This window comes from Arvicanthis niloticus, chromosome 7 (assembly GCF_011762505.2).
Source record: "Arvicanthis niloticus isolate mArvNil1 chromosome 7, mArvNil1.pat.X, whole genome shotgun sequence".
Taxonomy (NCBI): domain Eukaryota; kingdom Metazoa; phylum Chordata; class Mammalia; order Rodentia; family Muridae; genus Arvicanthis; species Arvicanthis niloticus.
Genome location: NC_047664.1, coordinates 49,081,443 through 49,098,437, shown reverse-complemented (window position 1 = coordinate 49,098,437; position 16,995 = coordinate 49,081,443). Strand labels below are relative to the sequence as shown.

At 42.5% G+C, this 16,995-nt stretch overlaps 2 protein-coding genes across 3 annotated transcripts in view; one reads left to right on the top strand and one right to left on the bottom strand.

Moving 5' to 3' along the window:
• The window catches only part of Lap3 (leucine aminopeptidase 3), a 30,885-nt gene extending 18,867 nt beyond the window's left edge, over positions 1–12,018 (bottom strand). Inside the window, exons 1-3 of one of the 2 annotated variants that reach the window (XM_034509421.2) lie at positions 11,831–12,018; positions 3,031–3,090; positions 580–994 (exon numbers count right to left, since the gene is read on the bottom strand). In XM_034509421.2, coding sequence (XP_034365312.1) covers positions 580–681 — 102 coding nt within the window. In that variant the 5' untranslated portion in view covers positions 682–994; positions 3,031–3,090; positions 11,831–12,018. Of the gene's footprint in view, positions 1–579; positions 995–3,030; positions 3,091–7,961; positions 8,031–11,830 lie in introns of those variants that run through there. The other variant, XM_076938462.1, reaches the window with a different exon arrangement.
• Positions 12,019–13,689: 1,671 nt separating this feature from the next.
• Qdpr (quinoid dihydropteridine reductase) overlaps positions 13,690–16,995 on the top strand; it is a 45,883-nt gene continuing 42,577 nt past the window's right edge. The window contains exon 1 of the mRNA XM_076938463.1: positions 13,690–13,824. Coding sequence (XP_076794578.1) covers positions 13,765–13,824 — 60 coding nt within the window. The 5' untranslated portion in view covers positions 13,690–13,764. The remainder of the gene's footprint in view (positions 13,825–16,995) is intronic.

The following is a 16,995-nucleotide window of genomic DNA, read 5'->3' as shown; positions in this document are numbered from 1 at the left end:
TTCACATCTGAGTGTCCTTCATAATTTCTCACAGACCGTAGGGAAGACGCTCTTCCAATTTCAAGATGACCTCTCCCAATAAAACCCTTTTCCCCAGAAGGACACTGCTGCCCTCTAGAAACCCAATCCAGCAGTTTACTCCCCCAGGGCCTTTCACTTCACTTCGGCGGGGGGAGGGGTCCAGACTACTCTGGAACCTTAGCAGGCTTCGGGACAATCCAGCCGCTGTCCTTTCTAGGGTTTCTGCGAGGACTAAAAGAATTGACAAAGTAGGCGCGTGTAGAAGGAGGAGTCAGTAAAGACTGGTTAAGTGGAGTGAGCGGTTCTGCTCAGCCTTCAGAACCCAGCACTGTCCAGTTAGGAAAAAAGGACGCGCCTTCAGCAAACAGCGCCAGCCCTCTTCGTCGCAGGCCAGGCCCAGGCTGGTGTCCTGCAAACCCAGGGAACTTTTCTGTCCAGTTCATTTCTGCAACTTGATGCGTCCGTCCTATACACATCGCGGCCTGGGTATGCCCGGTCACCCTGCAGCCCGCAGCCAGGCCTCGCGCGGCCGCCCGAGAGCAAGCCGCCTCCACTCACCTTCGTCATGTCTGCAGTGGACAGACCCCGATCCCAGAGACCTCTTACTCCCAGACGGCGGAGCGCGACTCGCGCGGCAGCCGGAAGAGGCAGCAAGTACATCTTCTCGGCTCGGCCCACGGCACCGCCCTCCAAAGAGAGCACGTGGCGCGTGGGAGGGTGCGCGCCTGGAGGCGGGTCCTCCGGGGTCGCCGGACGCGCGCCTGGAAAACCGGACCAGTGCGGGGCCTAGGGGGCGGGTCCCTGGGGCGGGGCTGTCGGCGACGGGGCGGAGACGCGCTAGTGCGCCTTAGGGAAGGGCGGCGGCCGGCCCCTGGGGCGGGGCTTCTGTTCTTGTGGGACCAGCCGGGCGTCAGGGGGCGTGGTTTCTGCGGGCTCAGGGTCTTGTCGGCTTGCTCATGCTCGCGTGGGAAGCCTGAGAAGTTGGTATAAGGCAGATTAATAGAGGCATGTAAATTTTATTTAACAAGTTTGTATATGCATGGGAGCCCTTACAGAAAAAAAATGAGGATCCTGAAAGTGTTTAGGTTCAAGTGCTTATACTGAACAAAGTAAATAGTTATGAAAAAGTAAGTAGGCATAAAGGAAAACAAAAAGAATGTAAGAATTAGCTAAATTAGGTTCATTTGTGCAAATTTCTAGCTTCCTTAACTTCTCACCTCGGGTAAAAGTATTTAGGGATAGCGGTAGTTTACATGGTGGTTTGATGTCCTGCTTTGGGGTTTGGGAGACCCAAAGATGGCTCTTGCATTTATTCCTATTCAAGTGTCTCTAGGCGCAAAATATTGATGCGCAAATGGCATACTTTAGTGTAGCATATCTGCCATCCTTCATTATCTAGTAGGGGCAAGAAGTACAATGATTGCAAAATCTGTTTTGAAGAGTGTTTCATGTAGACATGTATGGATATGGGCCATGATTGTCCCCATCTGGTACCCCACCTCACTACTGCCAAGGCTCATATTTTAAAGATTCGGTCAGCAGCTCGTGGTGCTACTAGGAGGAGGTGAAACACTTAGGATGTGGGACCTGGTAGAAAGAAGTTGGAAGGTTTCAAGGAAAATGCTGTGATCCCAGCACCTTGCTGCCTGTCTCTGATTGACCACAGATGAAGAGGCATCGTTTGCGTTCAGCATAATTGTTATGCTAGCCCTAAACCCGTGGACTGAATGACCACTGGAACCTCTGGAACTATGAACTAAAGTAAGTCTTTCATCTTTTTAAGTTCACATCTTCAGAAATTTTTGTCATGGTGATAAAAAGGTTACTAACGTCATATTCTCAAGTTCCTTCCGCCTTCCTCATTTTGTTCAATGTCGTTTCTTCCACAAGAAATGTCTCCAGACTGTCCCACTGTGGGTTATAGGTCTCCTTCTATATCCAAAGCAACCTGTCTCAAATTGCTAATCACCTGTATCCTGCTCTTTGTGCGTGTGTGTGTTTGGGGTGGGGGTGGGGGGGCAACATGGCTTCTATCTTTGTATATTCATGCCAAGACCTAGTGGCATCTAGTCCATATCTAGGACCTATGTAAACAAGGGGCTCATGAATATTTCAATGAATGTATGATCAAAGTACAATTGAGGTAGCAACATTTAATTAAAGACCAGGATACCTGCCAGTGTGATTTCCTGATAATAAACTGCATTGGAAGGAGATAGATAATTAAAGGGACATCGGGATCAGGAAGAGTATGGGCTTTGCATGGGGTGGAGACATCGGCCTGCTCCTAATAAAAAAGAAGATACAAAGAGAAAGTCCCTGGTTTAAAGAGAATCTTAAAAGGCAGGAAGCAAAGTTTATTGTGAATGAGGGAGTCAGCAGGGAGCCAGTAATGATCTTCACAGAAGCTGCAGGGAAAGCTATGTTTTAAGAGATGCATCAGTTAAACACATTAAAGCAGAGGCACCAAAATTTGTCAGAGTCAGTTTAAGGAAAGAAACCAAAGCACTTCCCCCTTGGGGTAATTTGACCAAGAGCGAGCCTAAGTTTGAACTCATGGCTTCTCTCCCAGTGTCTTCCAAGTATCTATAGCTTGTGTTTACTGGCTTGTCTGCAATCTGTTTGTCGTTATGAGTCTGAGTCTGCGTCCACCTCAGTGCTGTCCTGTGAATTTGTCCATAACAAAGCTCTTCTAATGAGCAGCACAGAAGGCATCACATGGGGGAAGGGACTGGGGGGGACACTTTACAGAAATCTTTAACAGTTTTACAAGGAACTGAACTTGGCTGATTCCACCTGACCCAGGAGCCTTCAGAAGAGTAAGGATAATAAAGCAAACTCTTAAAACCTATAACCATGTTGCTTTCAACATTTATTTGGTTTATAAGGTCACTTTTGATCTCTTTAATGTTTTCAGCAAATGATTATCATACACACAATGTACATTGCTATCTGAGTCAGGGGCATGGAAGAATACATAACTTATGTTAAAGGTATGCGTTAACTTACCTTGTATTAGTGATCACATGACAAATCCAACACAAGTAAAGTTAACTCTTTCATCGTCCTCTGGAAGGCAAGTTAAACAAAGAGGCAGATTATAAAATAAGACATAAGTCAAGTCTTAAATACTTGCAAGGTGTGCTAACTTGGCTAATGGAGTTCAGCAAAAGTTTCAGTCTCAGAATGTAAGAAAGCTTTTCATAATAATTTATCACCACGGAGAGACAATGTGTATTGGTGCCCAGGATAAAGAAAGACTGACTGATAATGGGGAGATCATAAGCGGATAGTTATTGTCACTTGTACATTCTGAAAGGTGGTGAGTCTGTGAATTGTACCCCTAATATTGATTTTTCCTATTACCTTCCAGTAATAGAAGCTTTAAAAAAAAATGATATCCCATAAGACTATACTTTCTAGATTTGTGCAATAAGGGTGGTTCTGTGGTTCTAGGTCAGAGGAAGGAATACAAGTCCATTGCCACCTCCAATGTGTGTTCCTACCCCAATCTACCCACTCATCCAGTCATTTAAAAACATTTATTTAAAGATGTGAGTGGACAGATTAGGAATATCAATCTCCGTAGACATCTAAGTGGAGATGAGAGAGGTGGAGATGAAGGTCGTCGACAAGCTCGTGACTAGCACCCACAAGGCCCCTGTTTTAATCTCAGCATTAACAATCAGAAGCCAGCAGTCTCATTCCAGCTCCGCAACAGAACCCCAGTGGCCGCCTTCCCTGTTCCCATCTCCTATGGATCCCACAGATCTCACTACAAACCCAGACCCCAAACCCAGCAGGCACCCTCTGCTAACCCATGAGCCACGTTTCACAGGGCAGCAAGTAAGCTAGAGGCAGACCCACACCCCTCCTACTGCTCCTGAGATCCAGTCCCCTGGTCCCATCACCAGCTCTGTGATGATCTCCCTTTCCTCTTTGACCCCATCCCTAACAGATCACAAAGACATTCTTTCTTAACCTTCCCCAAATCATCCCAGGATCCTTATCAGCAGGACAGGAAATCAGACAATACACAGTCATCACACTCTCCAAAAATACAGAAAGGAAACAGAAACCAAGAAACAAAACACCCACCCAACAAAACCAGAAATCAGCACCTAGATTGGTTATCCTCCTAAACCCAGATGTCTGGATACCAGTGTAAAAACACAATAAAAAATATCCAGGGCAATATGTCTCTACTACAGCCCAGCTATCCTACCAAGGTAAGTTCAGAATATTATAACATATGTAAAGCACAAATAAAAGACCTTAAAACCAACTATGAAGATGATAGAGGTCCTTAAGGTCGTCTTTAAAGAGGAAAGGACTGAGTCCCTTAAAGAAATCCAAGAAAACACACACAAAAAAAATTGGAAGAAATTAATAGAATTGTTCAAGACATGAAAATGGAAATAGAGTCAACAAAGACAACAAAAACTGAGGGAATTCTAGGAGTGAAAAATCTAGGAATTCAAACAGGAACTACAGAGGCAAGCTTTACCAACAGAGTACAAGAGATGGAAGAGAGAAGGTCAAGTGTTGAAGATAGCATAGAAGAAATGGATACATCGGTTAAGGAAAATGGTAAATCTAAAAGACTTCTGACACAAAATGTCTAGGAAATCTATGAAAAAACCAAACCTAAGAATAATTAGTACAGAAGAAGGAGAAGAATCCCAGCTCAAAGTCCCCCCTCATGGTAAATGTCTTGGAGAGAATAGGGATAAAGGGGACATACCTCAATCTAATAAAGACAGTTTACAACAAGCCCATAGCTAACACCAACTTAAATGGAGAGAAACTCAAAGCAATTCCACTAAAATTAGGAACAAGACAAGGTTGTTCACTCTCTCCACATCTATTCAACATAATACTTGAAGTTTTAGCTAGAGCAATAAGAAAACTGACCGAGATCAGAGGGATACAAATTGGAAAGAAAAAAGTCAAAGTATTGTTACTTGCAGACCAGGGAACTTCTACAGCTGATAAATACAACATCTTCAGCAAGTGGCTGGGTACAAGATTAACTGGAAAAAAATAGTAGTTCTTCTATAAACAAATAACAAATGGACTGAGAAAGAAATCAGAGAAACAATGCTTTGCACAGTTGCCTCTAATAATAGAAAAATATTTGGGGATAACTTTAACCAAGCAAGGGAAAGACTTGTATGCCAAAACTTCAAGTCTTTGTAGAAAGAAATTGAAGAAGATATCAGATGAAACTACCTCCCATGCTTAGAGAGTGGCAAGATTAACATAGCAAAAATGACCATTTTACCAAAAGCAATCTACAGATCCAATGCAGTCCCCATAAATATTCCAACACAATTCTTTACAGACCCTGAAAGGACAGTTTTCAGCTTCACATGGAACAAAAGTAACTCAGGATAGCTAAAGAATGTTGGAGGTCTCACCATTCCTGATTTCTAGTTCTACTACAGTGATAAGCAATAAAAACCACATGCTATTGGCATAAAAACAGTCACATTGATCAATGGAATCAAATGAAGACCCTGACATAAATCCATACACATGTGAGCACTTGATTTTTAACAAAGAAGTCAGAAATACTGGAAAAAAGAAAGCATCTTCAACAAATAGCTCTGATTAAACTAGATGTCTCCATATAGAATAATCAAATAGATCCATGCACACTACCCTACACAAAACTTGAGTCTCAGTGGATGAAAGCTCTCAACATAAAACAGATACACTGAACCCGATAAAAGAGAAAGTGGGGAATAAACTTGAATGCATTGGCACAGGAAATGAGTTTCTGAACAGAACACCGATAGCGCAGGCATTAAAATCAACAATTTATAAATGGGACCTCAGGAAACTGAAAAGCTTCTGTAAGGTGAGGGATACTGTCACTTGGATAAAGCAGCAGCCTACAGAATGGGAAAAGATTTTTACCATCACCACATCTAATAGAGGACCAATGTCCAAAATACAAAAAGGAAACAAGAAAAAAAAATATATATATATATAATCTAAGTTTAAAATGGGGTACAGATCTAAACAGAGAATTCTCAATAGAAGAAATTCAAATGGCTGAGGAACACTTTAAGAAATGGTGATTTGATTCAATCATCTATGGTGATTTGAATAGGTTTGGCTACCATAGATTCATGTGTTTTGCTGCTTGGCCATACTGAGTGGCACTATTAGGAAGTGTGGCCTTGTTGGGAGGAAGTGTGTCACTGTGTAGGCAGGCTTTAAGGTCTCCTGTTCAAGCTTTACCTAATGTGTATTCAGAGCCTAGACACTCCCCTTCTGTCAGGGGCAGCTTTGCTTATACCTGAAGGCCTAAAATCAGCCATAAGGCCTAAGTCAGCCTGCTAACACAAAGTCTCGGGTCTCTGTGGAAAAACACTGGAACAGCTATTGTAAACAAGCAGCTTTGGTGGAAAATTGCCAGCCTAAATAGTCATAGACTTTGGGTAGCCTTGGTAGATAGTACCAACTTAGATTAGGACAAGTGAATCATAGGTGGAGTCATAGTGTCCTGTCCCCTGAACCTTCACCCAGCTGACACTCTGTTCTGGAAGATATCTGTACTCCCCCTGAACACCTAGGCTCCTGCATCATCCCCTTCCCCACATCCTGCCTTTTTGTGTATATAACCCCGTGTGAAACAGTAAAAATTACGGTTTGATCAAACTATGGACAAGCCGTGTTTCTTTGTGTCTTTGCCTCCTTAACCACCCCCCCCAAGGTGATCTCCCCGGACCTCTGTTTAATGTCCTGCTGGACAGGACACCCTTCTGCTGCTTTTGGATCAAGATGAAGAACTTTTGGCTCCTTCAGCACCCATTCTGCCTGCATGCTGCCTGCCATGATGACAATGGACTGAACATCTGAGGCTGTAAGCCAGTCCCAATCAAATGTTTTCCTTTATAAGAGTTGACTTGTCCTTGTTTCTTCACATCAATAAAACCCTAATCAAGACAACCCTAACCATCAGGAAAATGCAAATTAAAATAGCTTCTAGATTCCAATTCACATCTGTCGGAATGGCTATGATCAAAAACACAAGAAACGATTCATGCTGGAAAGAATGTAGAGCAAGAGGAATGAACACTCATCCATTGCTGGTGGGAGTGAAAACTTCTGCAGCCTCTATGGAATCCAATATGGTGGTTCAACAGAAAGTTGGGGATTGATCTACCTCAAGACTCAGCTATACCACTATTGGGCATATAGCCAAAGGATGCTCCATCCTACCACAAAAATACTTGCTCAACCACGTTCACTGTGACTTCACTCATAATATCCAGAAGCTGGAAACCACATAGATGTCCCTCAGCTGAAGAATGGATAAAGACAATGTGGTAATTTATACACTGGAGTACTACTTGCCTGTTTTATTAAAAAAAAAAAAAAATGGCGTCATGAAATTTACAGGCTATTGGATGGAACTAGGAAAAAAAAATCATCCTGAATGAGGTAACCTAGAGTCAGAAAGACAAAAATAAACTTATTCACTTACATGTGGATATTATCAGTTAAGGAAATGATAACAAAGTTACAATCCGTAGACTCAGAAAGGTTAGGTAAAAAGAAGGGAGAAATAGAGTAGATTTATGGGTGGACTAAGAGATGGAAACAAGGTGGGAAATCAGGTTGGAGGGTACTCAGTGGAAGGAGAGAGTTCAGCTAGAATTGAGGGACATTTTGGGGGTACGGAGTGAAACCCTGGTGCAGTGGAAATGTGAAGACTCCTAGTAATGGAGGACACAGAGTTTCAATTGGCCATCTCTTGTAGCTAGGTGAGGATTGCATGCAACTGAGTTGCTGACCAAAGGGGTCCCATGGAAATCCCCCCAAATAACCCATGCTATTGCTAAGAAAAAGTGCTGCTCTCTGCAAACAGATAGGGGTGGCCCCTTTGCTGAGGACAACACCCACACAATTCACTGAACACAACTCACTTTAAATCAAGCCGGTGCATACATGGAACCTTCACCCCGACCTGGTGTGGGAGGGTACTGTGCTGGCTACTGAAAGAGAAACATAGACACCAACCCGGTCACAAAACTTTTGATCTGCTTTATGTACTGCCTACAAAATATGCTTGAGCAATGATGGCACAGAACTTATGGGGGTAGCCAACCAATATCTGATTTGACATAAAGCCCATTCTATGAGAAGGAATCCATAGCCAACACTGTTTGGGTAACCAAGAACAGGAGACTAGATAGTCCAGAGGCCTATACTAACACCAAAGACTACTGGTCTGTAAAATAAAAAAATAAGCAATAAAATGATTCCTAATGATATTCTGCTGATGTCATAGATCAGCGCCTTAGCTAGTCATCATCAGAGAGGCTTCTTCTGGCAGCAGATGGGTACAGATGCAAAAAATCCACAGCCAGACATTATGTAGAGAGAGAATCTAAGTAAATTGGAGGTCTCCAATCTTTCCCTCAGAGATCAGAGAATGCTGCAGAAGAGGAGGCAGACAATGTTAGAGCCAAGGGCCTGGAGAACATCAGGAGAACAAAGCCTCCTGAATCAACTAAGCAAGGCACATATGAGATCACAGAGATTAAAGCAGTAAGCCCAGCGTCTACACGAGATCTACACCAGGTCCTCTGTGTCTATATTATAGCCTTTGGTTTTTTTATTATATATTATATATAATACAATGTAGCTGGTCTTTGCTACTTTGTAGGTTCTGCTTTTCCCCACCCTTTATCATCCGCTCTAACCCCCATCACTAGATAGAAGAGAAAGAAGGATAGAGGGAGAAAGAGAGATTCCTGAATCTAATTTCTTTCCTTTTGTTTCTTCTTTGACCATGGCTACTAGCAAAGCAAACACCAACCTCCCTAAGTGACCAACAAGTACCACCACCACCCCTCACTTCCGGGCCCTGGCATTTATATACCCTTTGAAAATTTCCCAGAATTCTAAAGGTCATCACACTTGTAGAAACTATCTGCTGCTGGCAAAACCATGCCTCTGCTAGAGTGCAAGGCAAATCAGCCATTGCTTAGCTGCTGTGGGCAGTCTGAAGCAGCCCCACATCCCTATACCTGGGATTAAAATGGAAAGCACGTTTTTATAGATATTTCTGTGTTTCTTAAAGAACCAAAATTTCAAAATTGTCGCTACATATAAATAATGTATTATATATTATACAATAGACAATTATATAATATATGATATATACAATATATATATTACATCCTATAAAATTATATTATATATGTCTATATTAATAGCTAATCGTTTAGTGTTTTTATAAGACTCCTGATTATGAGAATGAATGGGTCTCTGACTATTGTACTTGCTCCTGGGAGTCTTCTTCTCCTTTTGAGTTGTCATGTTTAATATAATATAATGTCAAGTTTGATATAATAATTTTTTGCTTCATCCTATTATATATTATATTGTCATGTTTGGCTGTTATCTCTTAGAAGTTTGTTCTTTTCTAATGAGAGACAGAAAGGGATTTGGACCGAGGGGAGAGGAAACTGGGTGGAGTAAAAGAAGGGGAAACTGTAATCAGAATGTATTATATGAAAGAAGAATCAATTTTTAATAAAGGGGGAAATTAAAGAAGGAGAAGGAGGAGTCAGGAGGGGAGGAGAAAAGAAAGAAAATCAAAAGCCAAACAACATAAGAAAATGAAACTCAAAAAATAGAGACCAAAACAAACAAACAAACAAACAAACACCAAAAAACAAGTGGTAATGTGGTAGTCACTTTAAGTGGACACACTCAGGGGAACCTTTGCCTTCAGGTTAGTGTAAAGGACCCTACCTGGGGTAACAAGTGTGTTGAACAGCAAGACAGCTCCAGGAAAAACATAAAGAATAAAAACAAATGATGCATATACCGAATTTGCTATCACAGACTGGATATCAGAGGCATATGGCCTAGGTACCCAAGCAGCCACCAACCTCAGTATTTCTCACATGTGCTGCAGTGCTGTGTCTCCCTTGTGCTGTGGTGCAATGATTAGTTTCCACATTGCCCTGGTGCTGTGTGAGCCAGACACCCATTGTTCAGTAGCATCATTAACCTGTGCATGACTGGGTGCACAGTAAGCCCACTGTATTCCCAGGAAATGCACCAATTCTCTGTAGGTAGCTTGGGCAGTGAAACCTGTTCCACGGTCATTGTGCAATCTCACAGGGTATCCGAAAGCTTGGAGGGAGTTCTTGAAGGTAGTTATGGTCATTCCAGCCACTGTGAAGGCGTGCATGTCTGGATAAGGCTAAATCTCTTAAGTAAGTCTTTCAAACTCCAGTGGTCTTTTTTGAGACAGGACATTTGCCTTAAGGCACCAAGAGTCATTAGGAGTTAGGTTTTAACATTTCAATGTTTGCTTTATAAGTCTTTTAAAGTCACCAACCATCTGCCTGCTAAACTGTTGCTTTTTTAATGGCCTTTTAAATATCTACACTGAACACAAAGATTCATAAATTCTCGGCCATAATTTCCTTGAATTTCAAAGAAATTTGTAATGGAGTTGATGAAGAAATTTGGGTTTATTTACAATTTATTTACAATAGCAGAGAAAGAGAATGACTATCAATTTCTCTCTCCCTTCTTTGTGGCAGTATATCAACCTTATGGAAAAGATGGGCAATCTGAATATGCTGACTTAGCCGTGGGACAGGTGGTCAGCACTGGGTAAAAGCTCTTCCGGCTGAACATTCCTCCTGTGCCTTTAGGCTCCAGGACTCCTGAGGAAATTTGAACTCCTTGTGGTCCACTTTTATAGGAGCCCTGTTTTATTCTGAGATACTGAACACAAGAGATTAGTTTTGCAGACAGGAAAGGGCAGCAATAGAAAAATAGATGATCATTTCAAAGATACTTGACTTGTAAAGGTTAAAGCAGGAGGATTTTCTTTTGACAGTACTCTTGTTAAGACCTAGGTAGCCATTGCCTTTACTGTATCCATTTTGTTTATGCTTCCAGCAAGCCAAGTTACATTCTTACAGAGCATCTTTCTCATGCCCAAGTTAACCATTAGCGGCATATCCTGTTAAGTTCTATGCTTTGGTGTTCTTTGAAATTCTCCAGACTCTCACCCTCCTTTAGAGCCAATAACAGCAAATAGCTTTAGACACTATAAGCTTGGATTCGAACCAACCACCACAACTGCCGGACAGTACTTCCTGTACATGTGTATGAGCTTTTGTGAGTTTTGCCTTTATAAGCTCTCCCTGGGAAACAGTCAGGGTCATAGTCTCAGTTTCTGAGTAGGATCTGCTTGACCCATCATTCCCAGGGTCTGCTTGACTGAGATTGGTGTCTGAGTGGACTGTGGGGTGAATCCTGGACGCCAACACTCAAGCTGGCCTGTGTACACACTGCTCTGATTTCCTATAAGGTAAAGTAGGCCACCTGGTCTCTGATTCTAATTTGGGATTTTAGTGTAAGTGATCCCAGATTGTTGGATTGCTTTAGTCTAAACCAGCAGCCTCTGAGAAATGTGTTAACAAATGAAAGAAAAGCAAAAGAAAAGCAAACAAGGAAGTAAGAGAGGGGGTGAGGAAGGGAAGAAAGGAGGAAAGGAAGGAAGAAAAGAAAGAAAGAGGGAAGGAAGGAAGGAAGGAAGGAAGGAAAGAGGGAAGGAAAGAAAAAGAGAAGGATGGGAAAATATTTAGTCTGTGGTATTTGAGCACCTGAAGGAATCAGAAACCCACATTCCAATCCTTTCCATCATCTGGGATCTGGGTGAAGTGGAAGGAGTTCTTGGTGCCATATTGGGCTGTGAAAGCTAACACACACACAGGGTGGGGGGGAGGGGGATGGGTGGGGAGGCAGGGCAGGAGTGTACCTGGTGGCTATGTGGATATGACATATTAGTCATAGATGTGACCTCTATGCTTGTAGTCACTTGGTGTCAGAGTGTAAATCCTACATTCAGCGGCTGTTGATTTGGGCTTGTTACACGCTGCCAGATAAATTATCGAGGCTCAGAGGTGTGACGTGTCCAGTCCATGGCTGAACTACAATCCTTAGAACAGGAATTTAGATCTTGGCTTCCTAGTTCTAGAGTTTGTACCTTTAACTTCCAAGTTCTAGAACTTCCAAGGTATCAGAAAAGCTGAGGGGGGGGTGGGGTGGAAAGGTCCAGAAACTTATATTGACAGCAGAGAATACAATGAACTTTGAACTTGTCGTCAATAATAAAGATTGCCTTTTACTGCAAGGCCCAGGAAGAAAGTGCTGGCCTTTTCATTATCTTGTTTATTTAAACTGCTGACCAGTCTGAAGGTCGGACTAGGCCTGCACGAGACATTAGAGTAACTTCACTGGTTCATGGTCATCCTGTGATTGTGATGGCCAAGTGCAGCATCTGTTTGGATTATGTGCAACCAACAAAGGACAAATATCACTGAAATCAACAGAGGGCTTACCTGTTCAAATCACCTTGCTTGTGGGAAAGCAACATAAACAAAGTTACATAAGCCATGTTTAATTAATCTAATACATGCATCTTTTGCTTTGGGATTTAATCTTGCCGTACAGTATTAGTTCCTTTCTTCTAGAAAAGAATATACTGGGAAAACATTTCAATAAATTTATAGTATTGTGTTGGATGGCATTCTTAGCTGCTTTGGGCTGCCTTTAACCCACATTTGGCCTGTAAGCCAAAGGCTGGACAGTCAGGTAAGCCAGCTGGTATTGGAACTTGGAAGTTGTGTGTAGTTATTAAGACAATCGATTTGCTCCCCCAGAAGAATGAGGACAGGATGATACAAAGGCCTCCAGAGGAAACAGGAGGTATGCTTCAGGACACAAGAGCCTGATGTAATGGTCACAGTTACTCTGTACATTTTTTTCTATTTATTTAAACATGAGGATTAAATGGTTAATTTTACAGCAGAGTGAATGGAAGTGCAAAAAAAAAAAAAAAACTCATATTGTTTATGTTCTATGTGGGAAAATGACACTTTCTTTAAAGTTAAGTTTAATCTTTGTTTTAGCATAGTAGGTCTTTTTAAAATTACACACAAAGCTGAAGGAAAATTTCTGAATGGTTTTAGAAACCAGATTCCTAAATATGACCTGGGGCTGGTCCACACTATAGTTATTGAAACTAGCTTATTTGCATAGCTTTTGGAGATTCATCAAAAGGGCTTAAAATGCCAGCATTTGTCATGTTGAAATCAATGCAATTGCATCATGTATCATATATGCTGAGTGAGTTCCCTGTGGTTTGTGGATCAAAGTTTGCTGTCCTAAGATAACGTGTGATAAGCTTTGTGATTCACACTTTAATAAAACAATCTTGTAAGTTGTTTTCCAGTAAGAAAGAATCTCATGTACAAGGTTCACTGAAAATTTATCTTCTGAGTAAGACCCACAAGGGTTAAGAACCTAATCTGAGCAAGTGAAAACAAGTCATACATTTTAATATCAATTTCCTTTCTTTCCGTTTTTTTGACCCTTTGGTTTATGAATATAACAATGTCGTTACCAAATGTTTAATTTTCAAGAGCTTTATTTCCTTGTCTGCATGTGATTTGCTGTTATCTGTCTACAAACGTTAGTTATATTTTCTCTAAAACTCTGTTCTGCTCTCTGAATTGTCTGTTTCTTTGTTTTTGTTTCCAATTTTGCTGTCAGATTTCCACTCCAATGTGGAGTGCTCTTTGGCTGTCTGGTAATATTTAAAAGTGAGATATCAAAGGTTAAACCAAACTTTTTGTGTGTGTGTGTGCTAAGGGGAAAAGCTTCACAATAATAGTTGCCCTGGGATGACTGATGGAACCCAGTTCCTCATCGCACTCCCCAAAGTGTCAACATCTGCAGCCTTTTCTTTTGGTGAGTCCTTTGCCCTAAATGGGCTCTTTTTGATTTGTCTGTGCTTCGGTGGCCTAAATGTTGGTTTCTGGAGCAAGTCAGGAAGAACGTACTTAGTTTGAATAATCCAGTTTCTAGCTTTTTACCTAATTTTCCGACATTCATTTGGGTACTTCTTCCTCCTTAGAAGTTCCCAGGGCCCTGAGATCTAGGAGTCTCCGATTGGTGACTCTGAATTAAAGTAGAAGACCTGATCTTCTGGCAAGTTGAGGAAAATATATTAGCCAGAGGGTGAGCAAACAGATTGTGTAAAACTATTGCTGGAGTAGGAAGGTGGCTTAGTGGCTAAGAGTGCTTCCTTTGCAAGCTGGAGGACCTGAGTTCAAATCTCTAGCATGGGGCATGGCTTAAAATGTCTGTAACCCCAACATTAGGTAGAGGAGACAGGCAGATATCAGGAGCTAACTGGTTAGCTTCTAGTTCAGTGAGAAACACTGTCTCAAGGGAATAAGCTGAAGAATGACAAAGGAAGACATCTGACATCCTGCTCTGGCCTCTGAATGTGTGACTAATGTACAACCCCTTCACCCATGTGCACATGCCTCACCAGACACCTGCTTCTATGATTTCTTGTTTTTTTAGTTTATTTTCTACATTCCTAATTTGGTGTTGTGATTGCAAGAACCTATGGCTAGGTAGGTTATAGGCCCTTGTTGTGGTGAGTTTTTGCTATGTCGCTTTGGCTCCTGGTAGATTGTACATGTACACCCTCCCAGGAGTTATCTTTGGATCTGCGAATGGAAGACACACACACATTAGCTTATTTTAACAATGCCTTGGCTATCTCAAAGACTGGGCACTCCTAAACCTTCCCTTGCTATCCCAAGCCCAGTCAGGGTACCCGAAGTCTTAGATGGCTGGCTGGCTTTACTTCCTGCAGCTCCTGCATCCCATCCTTTTACCCTGAGTCATGGTGATTCTGTTCTGTTCTTCTCTGCATCCTACCTGTGCAACTCTAAGTGTCCAGCCCTGTGCCCAGCCATTAGCCATTGGCATCTTATTGATCCATCAAAAACTAACTGGGGACAAGGACCTTCAGCATCTGAACAAGAAGATTCCATATTGAATCAGAGCATTAGAACCAATTTCCAACAGACCCTAGGGGAGTACCTACTAAAATTATTCTGCTAAATGGCAGAGTATTAAACTGACTCCTAATGCCACTATACACACAGATTATGGCATCTTTCAGCTCTTACAGAAGAAGCTTCTTACAGTCGATGATGTTTAACACAGAGACCCACCACTGGTCAAGTTGGAGAGAGAGTAAGAGACTGGGGAGTACTCAGCCATAAATGAGACATCTATATTAAACTTCCTCCTCCACCCAAGGCCTCAGGGTCATTGCAGAAGAGGGCAATACTTCTTTTTAAGAGCCAGAGATGATGGTTGACTGACTGTAAGTAAGCAGTGGATGTAACAAAGCATGTATGCTCCCACAGCAGTTGTGACAGCATACACAAAGACTGTACTAACATTAGCCAGACAGAATCACAGCATGGAGAGGGCATGTTGGTACAAAGTCCTGCCTGTAGTTGAGTGTTAGGAGCCACGGCGAGCGGTGATAACACTCGCCATTACAAGATGGCACGGGCATCCGATGCTCCCACAAGTAAACAACTAAACTGCGCAGGTGCAAGAGGCAAAAGCACGCCAAGCCACTGCCCATCCTGGGGCATAATATGGGGTGAGGAGTGAACAGCCAATCAGAAGTGAACATGCCACTCTAGGGCGCATATAAGCAGTGCCTTTTCCGGGCTTGGTGTCTTCCGCTTCAGCTGATACAAGAATAAAGCCTCGATGTAGTAACTACTCGAACACTGCCTCACGTGTCTCTTTCGCGGGCGAAGGGGACTCGAAAAGGGGCGCAGAACAGTTGAGGGACTTTTGGGAGCTACTAGCTGCTAGGAGGAGAGTTGGTTTCTTTAAAGTATATCCTGGTAAGTTGACTGTGCAGCAGTGGATGTCCACATGCCCAAGAATATATGGGCAGCACAAATTGCCCTAGCTGGATGAAAAAATCAAAAGAGTACACACATTTGTGTGGCTGTGGAAGGGATGTTGGATCTGAGAGGAGCTGGGGGAGCGGTAGTTAATATACATTGTATGAAATTCACAAAGCGTCCACAATAAAAAGTAAGCCAGGAAAAAAAGAATTGAGGAGATATTTCTCAAGGAAACCATATCATAGACTGAGTAATTTATCACGCTTCTGTCCTTACTGGATGCCTGCTTTCTATCAGGACTTTTCCACATCCTGAAGAGGTAGCAGATAACAAAGACAGAAAAAGGTGTCCTGAGTTAGTGAGCCGTGGGAGCTAGGTATTCTCTTAGGTATTTGGGAGCCAATTGTGCTAGTTAGGTTCCCAAAACTGTGGCAAAATACCTGAGACAATCAACATGCTAGGAGAAAGGACTTATATTCACTCACACTCACAGTTTTATAGTTCCATCATCAATTGGCATCATTGTTTTGGATAACATTACCTATTGGACTAAAGGTGTTCACTTCATGGAACTGGGAAGTAAAGGGGGGGGGGGAATAGACCATGTCCCCTGTACCCTGTAACTTCCTTTTTTTGTTTTTTGTTTTTTGAGACAGGGTCTCTCTGTGTAGCCCTGGCTGTCCTGGAACTCACTCTGTAGACCAGGCTGGCCTCGAACTCAGAAATCTGCCTGCCTCTGCCTCCCAAGTGCTGGGATTAAAGGCATGCGCCACCACCGTCTGGCACCCTGTAACTTCCTAAAACTAGGTCCTACCTACTGAAGGTCCCACTACTTCCCAGTAGTGCCACAGGCTGGTGAGCAAACCTTTATACAGCTTTGGGGGAACCATAGCACTTATCGTATGGCAGGTAATGATTTAGACACTAGAGATCCAAGATAAATAGGGGTCAATCTCTGCCTTCACCCAGGACATCATGCAACAAGGGAAAAGGGAAGATTGGATGAGCAGCACCAATGATGTGCAGTGAGTAAGGGCTGCAGTGGAAAGGCCAGGGGCTCTCACCTGTGTGAATCAGGAAACTTGTGTTGATACTGTCTTGTGACAGGTGACACTGAAGCTGCCACCTGAACCGCTCACAGGCCTTAAACAATCGAGGAGAGAGAAGGCAGACAAGGGGGATCATG